This window comes from Thalassophryne amazonica, chromosome 19 (assembly GCF_902500255.1).
Source record: "Thalassophryne amazonica chromosome 19, fThaAma1.1, whole genome shotgun sequence".
NCBI classification, from domain to species: domain Eukaryota; kingdom Metazoa; phylum Chordata; class Actinopteri; order Batrachoidiformes; family Batrachoididae; genus Thalassophryne; species Thalassophryne amazonica.
Genome location: NC_047121.1, coordinates 47,782,577 through 47,797,728, shown reverse-complemented (window position 1 = coordinate 47,797,728; position 15,152 = coordinate 47,782,577). Strand labels below are relative to the sequence as shown.

The window sequence follows — 15,152 nt, the reverse complement described above, 5'->3', positions numbered from 1 at the left end:
GGACAAAATCAGTAACACCATACACAACCCTATACAGCATGTGGATCAGGATCAGGGGGAACTTGGGTGACATACTGGAACAAAGTTTCCCCAAAACAGGCTTTAGGAAAAAGGTGCCCAATTTCATTTTCATACAAGCAGCATGAATCTGTTACCTTACAAACCAAATATTTAGTTGTTATTCATAGATTTTTAAAGCACAGACACTGGTGTGCCTGCGCTTAAACACACAGAGAGCCTGTAAGCAAAACAAACACCGAGCTGGAGGTTAAGTGCTCTGTATGTGCTCCCAGTGAAATTCCTGAGCTGACTGCCAACATTCACTTGCCATTCCTCCACTGAAAAAAAAAAAAAAAAGACTGAACAGAGAGGGTTGTAAGGTGAAAAACACAGAGTGAGCATTCAATCCATTTTTTTCCCAATACATTTCATGAAAAAAGGGAAAGGGGACAGGGAAACTGTGACAAATACTGCTGTTGTGTTTCTTGTGGAGCCTAATTGTTACATCTGTGATGACAGCTCAGAGTTTCAATGGGGGAAAAAAACATGTGAATGATTGAAAGAGTGAGAATAACTGGCACTAAAATGAGTGAGGAAGATGGGAGAGCTATTTGAGGCACTCAAAGAATGCCACAGGATGGGGCCCACACTCCTAAGGAATACTGCGTGTTGCTGTGCTAAATATGCACATGTGTGTGTGGGAAGGAAAGGGGAGCAAGATGGGTCACACATTAACAAAAATAAGGTGGAGACAGGCACACTTCAGCACATTTTTGTGAGAGGCAAAACAGGCGTGCACGCTTCTCATCACCACAGCAAGAAAACAGCTCCCCCTTCTTTGTCCATTTGAAGGGAAAAACAAACCACCGACTCCCCTTCTCTGTACTCCTTTCCTGACTGAAATGGGTGGTACTTCTCGCAGATGTTTTTATGTGTGAGACACACACAGTCACACCCACACACAAAACGCCAGAAAGAACTTTGCACTGTCTACACTATGCTCAAGTTCAATGAGGTAAGTTTTGGTTTCACCATGGGCGGCGGGGTCAGTGCTAAGGACACGTGCGATACATACATTTAACAGTCTCCCTTTTTAGCATGACTTCTGAGCAAAATACCAGACAGGATCACAGCTTACATGATTTGATGGGAAATAAGCACTGTGGACCTGGTCAATTGTATTTACTGGCAATTTTAACATGTTATCTCTGCTTACAGAGTTGACAAAACAACAAATATACTTCAGCATTAATAAAAGGAAGGTGGTTAGTTTTTGTAATATCAAGTCAGATAGTCAGCTGGACAGTGAGGGCTGGGAACAGAGACATGAGGCCAGGCAATGATAAGGAGAGCGCGGCACTCACAGGATTCAGGCCTGAGATAAGAGCCTGGAGCTGCCTTTGAATGACTTTATCATAGACCACCTTGCTTCGGTGTGGCATTGCACTGAGGTTGGGACGGGCCTATGGAAAAGTTTGGTCTGGAGCAACAACACAGGCTGATAGTCACACAAACACTGTGGTAGAGCCCCTGATTAAAAATAAATATAAAAGAATGATTGGCAGAAAAGTGTTAGAAAGGCAATATATAAACATTGCCAGGTCATGTCACAACCTCAACATCTCACCCAGACTTAAGTCACGGCCTAATTTATTACCACACAGGCAAAAAGGATAAAAAAAAAAAGACTGTCGAGAGAGAGCACAAGATAACAATACAAGCCTTCCAATTCCGCATTCTCACTCATGGTGACAGATCAGTAAACCAGCTCACAGAGCAGCTCTCAGTTAATTAAATCCCAGGTTATAAGTGGTGCTTTGGGAGAGAATGTGGACAGAAGAAAAAAGCAGCCAGGAGAGAGAAGCGTAACAGGTTCCAGCTTGCAAGTTCTTAATACCCCCAGTTCTCTGTTTTTGGAGGACCACCTTTGCTCCCTAATGACAAAGAAATGTACCTGAGAATTGATGTTTTACAGTTTAAACATGAGCTTTATTATTAATAACTTTTGAGAAAACCAACCAACATGTCATGCTGCAGTCATACTTCTTTCACTAGGATTGGCAGTCACCGTACTGCATCGCTCAGCATTTTCATAAAATAAACTTTTCATATATTTTTACCCCGCCTAACAGGGTAGCATAGCGACCACTTGTTTCTTATCACTGTAAGACTGTGTGATGGGGGGACCCAACCATGCTCAACAGCATTGTAAATGATGTCGTTGGAGTGCCCTATGTGGAACAAACTACATGAGGACACCATTTCCAACAGAAAGTGTTTTTTCTACATTGTTTAGTCAGTAGAATAAAAGTTTTCATATCAGCAATAATGACATACCGATATGTTCATATCACCCAATATTACTGCCCAACTACTATATCGGTCAGGCTATACTCTGAGTTGAAGTTTCAACCCCGTCCGAGCCAAGGCAGCTCTCCACACACACACACCTACCTAGCAAAAGAGAGTGAATTTGGTTAAGAGAACATCACAAGGTACTTGAGGCTAGTAGACATTTTCCCCCCCCAACGACTACTACCCAAGAAAGTTTTGAAGACTAAGTCAAATGTAACTGGATTTAAAGATGGATTCCACACATCTCTGGTGCGGAAATGTTGTGGGTCTAAGCCAAATGAGAGAAGATTAATTAAATTAACACAAATGAGCCAGTATGTTGGCTTTAAGTGCAATTTCTATATTAACAAAAAAATTTAAAATCAATAAACCAAAATCCTTGAGCGCACATTTACTATTTTAGCTGTGTGGTTTCATCTTATTTTAATAGCTTCCACATTCCAATTTCTTAAGAATTAACAGGTTCACTGCTCTTTAAAAGTAGTGTACTTGCATTATCAGTGACATAAAATAATCTTATTATAATAATATTGTTTATGTTATTTATATGTCATCCAACAAAAACAATTATTGTGACTTGAGACTACTGTTATCAACTGGTCAAAAAATATATAGCACAATTACTATATCACACCATCTCCATGTAATGTGGAGTTACGTCAAGAAAGACTTATGACGTGAAACTTGTGCCAAATCTACCTGCTGTGGTGACTCCGATTGGGAGAATGAAAAAAAATGGTCTTACTATGATATTACAATTTGGAGGCCACCTAGCATAGTTTTTGTGTAACAACAAGCAACATTATAGTAATTATTAACAAAGATATATAAATAAGTTGCAGACCACCACATGTTTGTTTTCAAATTAACCAATAATTTGTTTATTAAAACTCTGGATTTTACACAAACATTTTACCTGCCAGTGTAGGAAAAGTCATTTTCTATACATCAAGTAAAAACGGCAAAATAAGTAATGACAAAGCCCGTTGTTATGCCTGTAACATACATCTGACATGAAATTACATGAAACTGAGATACTTTGAAACTGATTCTATGTCAGAGGTTACTACAGGCCTTGTGCTGAAGACCACTAAAAGTCAACCCACAGCAGAACAACAAAAAGGCACCAAACACTGAAGAAAGGGAAAAGGGGAGAGAGATTCATACATTAAAAAAAAAAAGAAAAAAAAGAGAAATTAGGGTAGCAACTAAACAGTGACGTCTACCATTCTCCAATTTATCAGAATCTGTTCTCTAAACAGCTGCTCCCAAAGGATTAGCTCCATACAAAGGCTCCACAGTGGGCAGCCGACAGTTTGTCCTCCAAACGCTGACAACTCTCAGTGGAATGGGGCTGTTAAAAATCACAGCACACAGAGACAAACAAGCAGACACCAAACTGTATACGCAAAACGGATGTGGAAGGCAAAGCCAAATGGCACGGTGTAGCATACATCACAGCCACAACATCCAACGGAACAATAAGCCATTTAATCTATCACACAAACAAAAGTAAAAACAAAGCATGTAAAAAAAAAGACCTTAAAAAAAATAATAAATGGGTGAGCTAAATTAAATCATGTTCCACATAGAAATACTTGCAAAAGAGCACACTTCAAAAAAAAATCAGTTGTTTTTCACCTGCCTGTGCGTCACATTTCTAGATGGTATATGGGCTTGTCTTCTGCTTTCAAGATAAAATATAGCAATTTGGCAGTGCTCGTTGGTTGGCATATCATAAAACAAAATAAAAAAAAAAAAAAAACTCCAGAGGCTGCGTCACCTCGGGGAGATGAACAACTCCAAATGCAAGAGGATTTCAAAAAGCACCTGTCAGTTGACAAGGGCGACCTTGAGGGGCCACATCCACACTGGGAACGTAACAGGGACACCATACAAGCGCACACCACCGAGGTAGGGTGGGGGCAATCATTGCAAAAGGGTGGTGTCAGCTTTCCTCCACTGCGGAAACAGCTGCATATAGACATACATAAAATGTTGAGTGGCTGGGGAGACATGCAGCTGCCAGGAATACTCTGGAGGGATGGATGATTAACTCAAATGTAAATAGTTTGATTTTGACCCAGAATAAATGTGTGAAGTCAGACAGAAGGAAGGTACAGTCTTTATCTTACTCCAGACTCAGCAAGTTACTTTAAAACCAGTAATGAATGTTAGGTAGTTGTGATTTCACAAACGGAAGCCATTTTTACACACGTGAATTGGACCTAAGTGCAACTGCCTGGTGTAGAATTGAGCCTCAAGCGCCGTCTTCACGTGTTCTCTGCAGTATGTTACATCAGAAGCAAAAAGCCTCATCTGTGTATAATGTTTCAGACAGACCACATCTGGGTGAGGGACAAGAGGCACCCAGCCACACAGAAGGAATCATATTACACGACAAATTGGAAGACTAATTCAGCCCTATTCCTCATTGTCGTAATCAAGTTATCATTTGGCTGATGTCTCAAATCCATCCGCAGAAGAAATAGCGTGAAAAACTTCATTACAGGCCTGGACGATAAAGAAAAAGCAGCTGACCGACCCACACCAGCGTACGCCTGAACAATCAGCTCACGAGACTCACATAGCGGTCGACAGGGCGTCTGTCTGAGGCAGAATTCCACGACGAGCCCGCTGATAGCCGATGAGCTTTAGCATAGCCTTTTTTCTAGCTTTACTTTTTTCTTCTTTTTTGTCAAATACCAAGTCAAACAGTTTTGTTTCTATTGCTGCATCAGCATTTCTGGGATACTGACAATATAAACATCAATATTTGACTTCTATGAGCACATTAAATGTTTATATTTTCCTCCACATGACTATTTCACACCCATATAACAGGGAAAAAAAAAAACAACATAAAATGCAGATTTAGCAGGCTAATATATGGAGTTTGCATGGAGAAAGTTTGAAGTAAATTCATCCCAAAGGTAGATTTTTATTTGTGTGAAATAACTTGAATAACGTTTACTGACAAGGAATTTTGTCAAAAACATTATATAAGATCAAAGACTGACCAGAAGTGTTAGCTTTTCTGCATAAAGGATGATTAAAAAAAAAAAAAAAAAAGTCAGCTCAAACCAAGCCCATTTTAGTTTATTCCTGGTTCACTTTAAATTGTCTCCCTGCAGCAGAATCTACTTGTTTTGAGGTTTCAACACAACATGGAGTTCACAGTAAAATCTGTAACAGTGTCTATCATTTGCTGCTGTGTGGATGAGCGGCAGCACATTATTTATCCTTCAGTCTCAGATCAGGACATGAAAACATGAGACAGTAACCACTGCGGCGTCTCGTTAGAGACATTTCCAAATGATTTTATAAATACTAACATCATGAAATCAGACCACAGACTAAACCCAATGCAGGCCAGGAAAACTAAAATAACCCAGAAACGTTCGCCATGTAAGTGAAAACCTGGATGTCACTACACAAGTTAAATATTTCCGTTTAGAGTTGACACTGTCTTACTGAAATCACAGCACAGATTAGTGTGATGCTTATTGTTAATGACGGTAAAATGTCGACATGCAACATATCCACTTATAATTAAAATCTATGAAATTAATGAAACTTTTTTTTAATAATAGAGCAACGTGAAAACAAACACCTTGCAAAGCACACTGCCCTTAAAAAAAAAAAAAAAAAAAAAACTAAAAAAAGTTCTATGAAAACAAAAGGTTATAAATTACTTTCAGTTAAAATTTTAAAAAGAAAGAAATTGTAGAGATTGGAGTGTACCTATGCTGCACAAGAGGATCACTTTACACATCAGAACTCAGCACCTAGATCACAGCGCTGCAGCACCGTACAAACGGACACGCACACACTAAAGAGTCCCTAACAGGATCCAGACAGACGGAGCAAAGAGCTGGCTTTTATCGCCCCACCCCCCCACACACAAGTAATTTTTGGCAACAAGGTAGTTTGGGCTGGTGCTGTGGAAACCCTTGTAAAGTTAAGAGTTGTGTGGACTTACAAATTCTGGAAAAATCATTGGCATTCCAACCAGGACTGTTTTGTTTTTTTTCTTTAAACATCAGCAGAATGAACAATTTACCCCCTTCTTCATCCTGAGCACCAACCACTCACTCTGCTTAGTCTTCTTACAGCACAAATTTATGAGACCAACATTGTCTGCCAAACAACTTTAAAAACTTGCACAGTGGTCCCTCGTTTATCGCGGGAGTTATGTTCTAAAAATAACCCGCGATAAGCAAAATCCGCAAAGTAGTCAGCCCTATTTTTTTTGCAATTATTATAGATGTTTTAAGGCTGTAAAACCCCTCACTACACACTTTATACACGTTTCTCAAACAGGCATTAACATTTTCTCACTTTTCTCTCCTGTGTAAACACTCTTTTTTCTTCTGTGCGAGAAGGTTATGAACAGACACACACAGAACTCTCCCTTCGCTCACTGCCTCTGGGGGTACGGATGCGGGACCCGCAAAGAATCCAAGTCCTCTCTCGGTGGCCACGGAGCTCTGCAGCTGCGGTCAACATCCGCATCAAAACAGCGAGCGTAGTCACCGGACCTGTTGCCAGATTTTGGCGCAGCTCCGCACAGCAGACAGGAGGGCGGTGTGAGTGGCCCACTGCTGCATTTAACGAGCCCGCAGATGCAGTGAGAGCAATCGCGGTGATGCCGACCGGTGCCACGACCGGCCCACCTGATAAGTACGCAGAACACAATGCGCTGTGTAAAAAAAAAAAAAGCATGCAAAATTGCACAAAAAATCCACGAAACTGCGAGGCCGCGAAAGGTGAACCGCGATATAGCGAGGGACCACTGTAGTCCATATGAGTTCAACCTTTATTTCCAAATGAATCTATTATCTTTCCCTGTGATAACTCAAACCCTACATTTAAAGATGTAAAGGCCTTGTGTCCCCTGTCCTTCAGTGGCAGATGCCCTTGTTCAGAAGGAGGTCCACATATGCACACCATGATATTGGACAGTCAGAAAAGCTGTGTGTTTGAATGATCAAGTACATGGGCACATGATGGGCAGGTAGTTTTGATAGTTAATTATGATAATAAGCACTACAAATTTTACCTCACCTGTGCTAGTGAATGATGATCTGCATGGAAAAGTAGTCTGTGCCACAGAGAATGTGTCTTCGCAGGTGACAGCAGATGAGTGAGGCAGCAAGGTGAATACAAGCGCAAGAATGCTGCCATGATGGCACCAAGTACGGTAACAGAATGGTTGTCTGGTGGCATGTTGAAATCTCCAAGAACAAGACCATCATGGCCTGCGTATGTGGTGAAAATTTAGTAGCACTGCACTCAACCTGTGGAAAATTATTGTGAGCACTGCATTTTCCAGTTTTTTTCTTGCTGTGTGACCTTGAACAGCAGGTTAAAGTCACTCAATGAAGTCATCCAAAGTCTCCAAAAGGTGCATAAGTGGGGAAAATTTGGTGGCCCTGCACCCAACCTATGGAAAGTTATTAACGAATACAGCATTTTTTAGTTTTTATTCTGTAACCTTGAAAATTAAATGAAGGTCACTAATCATCACACTCAAAGATCCTAAAGAGGTGCATATATAGTGCAGAACCGGCACCCCTATACTAAAAGTTATCACGAGTACGCTTTTAGCCCAGAAGGATGCATGCATTTCATAGTGGCTCTTTAAAGGAAACTCGCTGCAATCTGTCCACAACTTTGCTACATACACAAAACATGCATATAAAATATGTTACACATAAACAAGCAGATCATATGGGGCCCACAGCCAAATTTCATGTGTTCCAAGAAAAAGGTGGATCTCCACTTTCTCCACCTTCTGTAGCCACACCCTTCTCAAACTATCTGAACAAATGGACATGAAGAGACAAAATAAATTACAGTGGTTTTCTCAACAGTTATGTTGGGGGGGGGGGGGGGGTGATCTATCTAGCATTAACAGATATGCAAGTAAACGTTTGTGATGACTACTGTAAAATGAGAACAGCTGATAACAGCACCGGTGACCTGAAGATGAGATACACGGACTGTATATGGTTCCATTTAGTTACTATTCAGAGTCTATGACTATGTGGATCCAGGAAGTAGCCATGGGGAGAAGGGGGTGAAAAAGAAACGTAGTGACTAAACATCCAGCACAAGGATGCTACGAAGCCTGGAAGCTGGACGTACATAACTCACACACATTGCTATGACTCACATTTGTATCACAGTAAGACTTTCCACCTCTGACAATAATGTGGTGGTGTTACATTCAGCACTCTGTACTGACTCCAAGGACCAGAGTTTAAATCTCAGTGAAGCTTAAAGTGACTTAATACAGACCACACACAAACTTTCTGCCCATTAGGGCTCCAGCTAAATATTATTTTGACACTGGACTAATCTAAGAATGATCACAGCGATTAATCGACTAATTAGATGATTAATGCAATGCAGAAGCAGAATGGCTTTATAGTTAGTGTACATTACACACAACAAAATTTGTCCTCTGGAATTAACCCAGCCTAAATACAGTTAGACACATTCCAGCCACCAGGAGCAGCACAAGACCAGCACTGAAGACAAACGGCACTATCTCTGTCAATGGCAGTCAGAGTCTTCTTTTCTTTGGAAACATATTTTGATGGTGGAAGGAAACCCACACAGACACAAGAACAACACGGTGACTCCACACAGAGTGAAAACTGTTACAGGTGGCACTGAATCTTGGATTTATTTATTTTTTGACAGTGAAGAAAGACTCCTAACCTCTGTGGTCACAGTGATTAATGAATTGCTTCTAACCGAACATTTGGCTTTTACCTTGTTAACGCATGTTACTATTAAGCAGGTCTGCATGTGCTACCTAAGAATTAAGAAAATGACCACCTTTTTAAAATTTATTTTACTATATGATTCTTACTATACATCAAGTTTGAAAAAGTTGGGATTTATTAGAAGGGGAAAAAATAATCAGTTAAAAATAAAACAGACCACACATCTCTCACATTTTACTTTATTTCACATCAATGATTTTATACAAACTAAAATCACAAAAACATTTTAGTATTTTTAATTATGAAACAGTGTCTTATTTCTGCATGAACTCAAAATAAATCTGCACTCTTTAGCAATATCACATATTAATTTTTTCCCCTGCAAAGTCATGTAAATCATCCCCACGTAATATTTCTCTGCGTTTGCTTGCAGAATTCTCTGCACAAAAAAATGTCATCTTGCATCATCGCTCTTTTGACCATCACTGAAGATATATTAGCACCCAGTTTGTCCTTGCCAAAAAAAAAAAAAAATTCAACTTCCAACATCGCAACAGTCACAGTGCCCATAGCGGAATTTTACATCGTCTTTTCAAAAGAACACTTCCATTAGCGCCTGCTGTATACCATCAATATTTGCATGCAGCTCAGCTAACTGCTAAGCTAGATACTGTGATGCAAATTTCAAACAAAATTAATTATGAAGATGAACAAAGTATGTCTGTTCTAAACAATATGATGATGTCTTAGCATAGTCATACATTCTTGCTCTGGTCTGTTTTCTTTCTACCTGGTCCAACATGCAAGTTGTGCTCTGATGATGTGCCAACTCCACTTTGAAGGCACGGAGCAAAACATTTTTGGCATGCAGCTTAGAAAGGGATCCACGCCCCTCTAGAGCTGCACTATTTTGCTTATGACTATTGCGTTGGATTATAGTCTGTGCTTCGTCCTGTAGCGTCTTCTTTTACCGTGCATCAGGTAAAAGTGATCCCAGTATTGGCTACAACGCAACTCCTGTTGAAGCGCGCCATTGTATTTCTAATCAACTGTGAAAACAATCAGCAATCAACTTTATTGACAATTTTGTGAATTACACCAACTAACCACTGCCAATAGATAACAAATGTAGGAACCCCCCCAACTGCCATCCCATAGCCATACCCGAAGTACCAAACAGTCACAAAATTAGTCCCTTGTTGCATTTTAATAGACAGAGACGTGAACTATGGAAGCAGCGAGGAAATGGCTTGTATGGGACTAAGACCACATTGTGGCAACACTTAGGTTGGGGTAAAGGTTATGGATAATTCAAGGTTTGCTACTCACAAAAAAATTAAAAGGAAATATTCTGAGACATACAGCCACTTCCCATGCTTAGGGACCACCCATCAGACAACTAATCACAACCAAAAGGAGAAAGTGTCCGCTCCCAAAATCCTCCCTCAACACAAGAACTCATGCATCAGCTGATGAACTGAAAGCTTGCCTCGCTCATGACCCATTATGCTTGCACATCCACAGTAGTGCCAGGAAGGGCATAAAACCTGTGCCAACTCAACATGAGAGACCTCATGCAAAAAAAAAAAAAAAATCTTCTGGGAGTTAACAGACTTGGTAATTTTAAAATTTAAAAACATTGGTTGCAAAGGTACTGAAAACTATTAGATCACAACCCGTATCACTCTATACTACAGTCACTTGCCCATTCCGGATCACTGCTGTAGTATTTGCACGGCCGTTTCTCGTAATCAGCGTGAATAAGCTAATACTTGGTACCAATGGAAAGACTGATGTTTTGCCTACAAACGACCACAAGCTCGACCGGATCCAGCCATCCTTGTGATCAGCAGAGGAATCAAAACATCCCGGTCTCGGTGATGTGCGCGCGTTTTCTGACGCCCTCATTGCTGCAAGTGTGAAAGTGACGATCCCTATTAAGTAGCAATGGTGAGTTAGTCATTCAGTGTCATTGGTTCTAGAGTGGGAAAATACTTGGGTATAAAATGTCAGTGTGCTATGTCTTGCTGTTTAATTGCTGCGCGCATTTTTCTCTGATGTGAAAATTTGCCGGTTGTGGGTCACTGAAGCAGCAGCCTCGTGTCAGTACTTGTGAGACATGTACTTTGGGGGGTCATCTCAACATCACGAATGGGCATGAATGTGGGGGCTTTTACTTTTTAATTCAGGAGAAATCTCACCACCACACATTTAAAAACCACCTTTGCTCTCCATCTCTAACAATACAAGGTGCAAAATGATAGCAAGTTGGGGCATCTTGTGCTATCCTGACCCACTTCATTGCAATAAAAGCTTAGCAGATATCAAAATCCAAGAAGGTTTATTACCACAGATTTTATTTTATCTTCATTTATTAAGGAATGCCACTCAATTTGAGCAAACAATTTTTTGCTTGTAAAAACGTATAACTGTGACTTTCGAAACTAAGTAAATTCTCATTCATTCAAAACACATTCTCAGGCACAGTGTGTATGATTCTGCATTAGAAGGGCTCCAGCCAGATGCCAGGAATGCCCCCAAACTGACAGAGTGTGTCGTGATTCAGAACCGGGCAAAGTGATCCATTTCTGGCAAATATTTGCAGCACACATAATGTGGCTTCACACTTTAAGTAGAAGGGCTACCCCATCCAGACTTTTTCTGATAGAAAACATCCAAATACCCAATACAACAATACCCAATAAAGGACATTCAGTTGCATTATGGCTCCGTATAGCGGTACTTTAAAAAAGGTGATCCGGAACTGGGCAACTGTCTGTACCTGTTTTTCTGTAAACCTCATATTTGGTTGTTGAACTTAGTACAAATCTCAGCTGGTATTACCATATGAAAATGGAAAACATGTAGCGTACAGACTGAACGCCATTTAGTTTTTGCACCAAAGTAACATTTGCATTTAAAATTAATGCGTCACAGCATTCTTGTAGTTTCTCAGTGTGCTCATGGAGGACAACAGCCCACTTTGTTTATCACAGACATAATCGAAGAGGCAAGAAAATCTTTGCAAACCGGTTTAGCAACTGCATACTACATGGCTTACTCACGCAGATGGCTTAAAAGTATTGGATATGCACTATATGGTGGTTTGGCCACACAGAAATGGCACATTTAGCCCGTTTTAATTTTGTAGTGGCGGCGTGTGAAGTCCACGCTTCGGATCGGAAGCTGTGGCGCTCTCTAGTGTCCCCAAATCGCTTACATAAAGCACTGCTCCTGCCTTCCGCTTAGACCAGATTGAGGTGATAGATACGGCGAATAAGCCGTGTTCCGAAGCAGTGCTGTTTGTGTCAAATTCGGTTTCTGAGATGAGAAGAAGAGAGAAATTTACGTGCGCACGGCGCCGTCGACAAAGGCCAAGCAATTTTAGTGAGGGAAAAAAAAAAAAAAAAAAAAACTACTGCAGCGAGGACGGAAACAACACAGATAAACACGGTTGCACAGCTAATGTGTTAAGTGAAAAGAGAAGTTTTTTTTTTCCTATGACGAAAAAAAAGTTAAATGTTTGAGATCGAACTGGTGGACTCCCTCCTGCTCCCCCATACTAACTCACTGGCCATTGTTTGGGCAACACGCACTCGCATTCCACTGCTCTTTTTCACCAACTAAAACGCCCCTCGAAGCAAAAAATAAATAATATAAAACACAGAAAACATGCCGTTATAATACTTTGTTATATATAAATTTCTCCTGTAAACATAACACCTTTGTTTCCTGGACAGTTCGCTAGCTTAAAATGTGGCTAACTTGCAGTCAGGCCCCGTCGGAGTCAGACGAGACTTGGTTCAAAACAGGTTTCACAACTACTTTTTTTTCCCCCTTCTTTACCAAGAGCGTTGACAGTTATTGGTAGTTCAGGTTTCCCCCCACGAGAAACAAAGTTGTACCGCCACAAAGTTTAAAAAAAAGTGTTATAAAGTATGTGAGAGCCCGTACATGAGGTGTGAAACAGCATATCGTATTTGTGCTTCAGTGGGAGTTATGCCGCTATCGGGGTATCCGATACTAATAACGCGACGCCGGGGACTACGCCGCGGTCACGCTCCCCGCCCACTCACCCACCCTCTGCCCTACGCCGTGGCTCCAGACCGCCGCTTACCTTCATCCAGAAGCCTCTCAAGGTGTGTGAAAATGCCGCATAGGTTTGGCAAACTGGTCATCAGTTTCTTCTCGTTTAACAATTGCATCAAATAGTCGGGACTCGGCCTCGGTCGCTCCTTCACTTCGACCTCTCCGACCATCATCTTTTCGGCGAGGAGCGGATACAACAACAATAACAACAAAACCTCCGCGGAAACACAAAATCCTCGTTTTCGAGAAAAGGAGAAAAGAAAAACGAAAAAAGAGAAGGGGGGGGGGAGATAAAAAAACAAAACAAAAACTTGCGGCTCCAAACCCTCGCTTCGCTCCTCCTTATGGGTAAAGACTGTGTGAACCCCCCCCTTTAAAATTCAGCTTTTGGTTTGTTCTTGCTGTCGGACTCGGAGAGGGGGGCGAATAGAAACCGTTATCTTCCTTCCACACACTCGCGCGCTGTACTCTCCTCTACGCCGTGTGCGCTCGGGGACGTTCGATTCCACCACTGTAGGCGCGAGAGTCTGCCCAGCAGAAAGGCTCCGCCCTCCTCCGCGTCTATTGGACTAATGTTACGTTTATGGGCGGGATGGAAACGCCAATGAATGCTCGGAGCTGAGGGGGGGAAAAAAGGCGGGGCGGAGTGTTAACTGGATGATGTGCAGGAGTTGTAGCCAATGAGCAGGCGCGCATGCGCCACCAACACGCACACGTCGACACTCTTGTTCAACTTACCGCCGATATCAACATTTTGATGAGTTATAATTTAAAACATTCAAAGGGCGTTTCAGTTCATTTCTGGGTTGGCAGTGTCAACATATGTCTTTTAAACTGTGTATTATAAAACAAGCCGTTAAACGTGCATCAAATCGTGTTGACATGTTTTATGCTTCCACAGGATAAGCGTGGCCCTCAGAGCACATACTTCAGTCGGGGTCATGGTGTAAAGGACATGTCAAACCAAAATCATAACAATTCATATTTAGACTGTTAGTAGCCATCCGATGATCCACCGGGATTACTTTGTGCAGTTCCGTGACCGGTTTCAAAGTATACGACATTTGCAGCAAACACCTATGGAGGCGTCCAAAAACAAAGTACTCATGAGTACTCGGGTGTTTCTGACTAGTGACACAGCAACTAGATGCGTCCCAGCGTGCGCTTCAATGGAATGTAGCTGATAACGTTAAGAACAGAGGCACAGATTCATTCCAAAGTTTACATAAGTGTGATGTTGTGTTATGATGACTCGTTTTTAAGTGAAAACTGTTAATTGTGATGCAGTCATGGTAAAAGCTGCAGCTTTGTGAAGGTTTCTGTGCACTTGCATGGCCATGAGTCATAAACGCAGCCTGTCACTATCTCTGCTCCAGGTTCAGCTTTGTGCACGATTAATTATGAGTGTTGTTATCAATAAAATAAAAAAAAATAAAATACATCTGCTGCTGGGGCAAAAACCGTCTTGGAGACGTTCCTTTTCACAGTGAGCTGAGAGGAGCAATGAGCAGCAGGAGTAGCACACACACTCCAGTTCCTCAAAGCAAAAAAAAAAAAAAAAGAAGCTTGCCACAAAACACAAAAGGGGTAAAATTCTGAACATGCCAGACTCACCGTGTTATATTGTTTTCCAAATGTAAACTCCACACAAACAAAGAAGCACACGCGCGATCGCCAGCTCCAGCTTCGCCTCGCTCACGATCGTGTCACGTTAAATAATGTCCATTAATTCCTGGAAATAATATATTCTGACTTTTTACAATGTAACAAATCCATCTTCGTGTCCAGGCAGTCTGTTAAAAACAGTGTCAGATGTCTCAACATCCATGTGTAGCGGCTGCACTCTGTGTTGTGTTGTTATGACTCCGCCCATTCGCTCTCCTCAGGACACGAACTCACGAGCTCTGGCATGGGAGTCGGACTCTCTAACCAGAAGGCTAAAACCCAGGGCTCTGGCCTTGTGACCAGAGA

General features: G+C 41.4%; 1 protein-coding gene across 5 annotated transcripts in view; it reads right to left on the bottom strand.

Annotated features, from left to right (window-relative positions):
- qkia (QKI, KH domain containing, RNA binding a) overlaps positions 1-13,684 on the bottom strand; it is a 150,155-nt gene extending 136,471 nt beyond the window's left edge. For all 5 annotated transcript variants that reach the window (XR_004557967.1, XR_004557968.1, XM_034160071.1 and 2 more), the window contains exon 1: positions 13,210-13,684. Coding sequence is in view for 3 of the 5 variants with exons in the window: in XM_034160071.1 (XP_034015962.1) it covers positions 13,210-13,354 (145 nt within the window). In the remaining 2 variants the exon portion in view is untranslated. The remainder of the gene's footprint in view (positions 1-13,209) is intronic.
- Between the last annotated feature and the right edge of the window lie 1,468 nt (positions 13,685-15,152).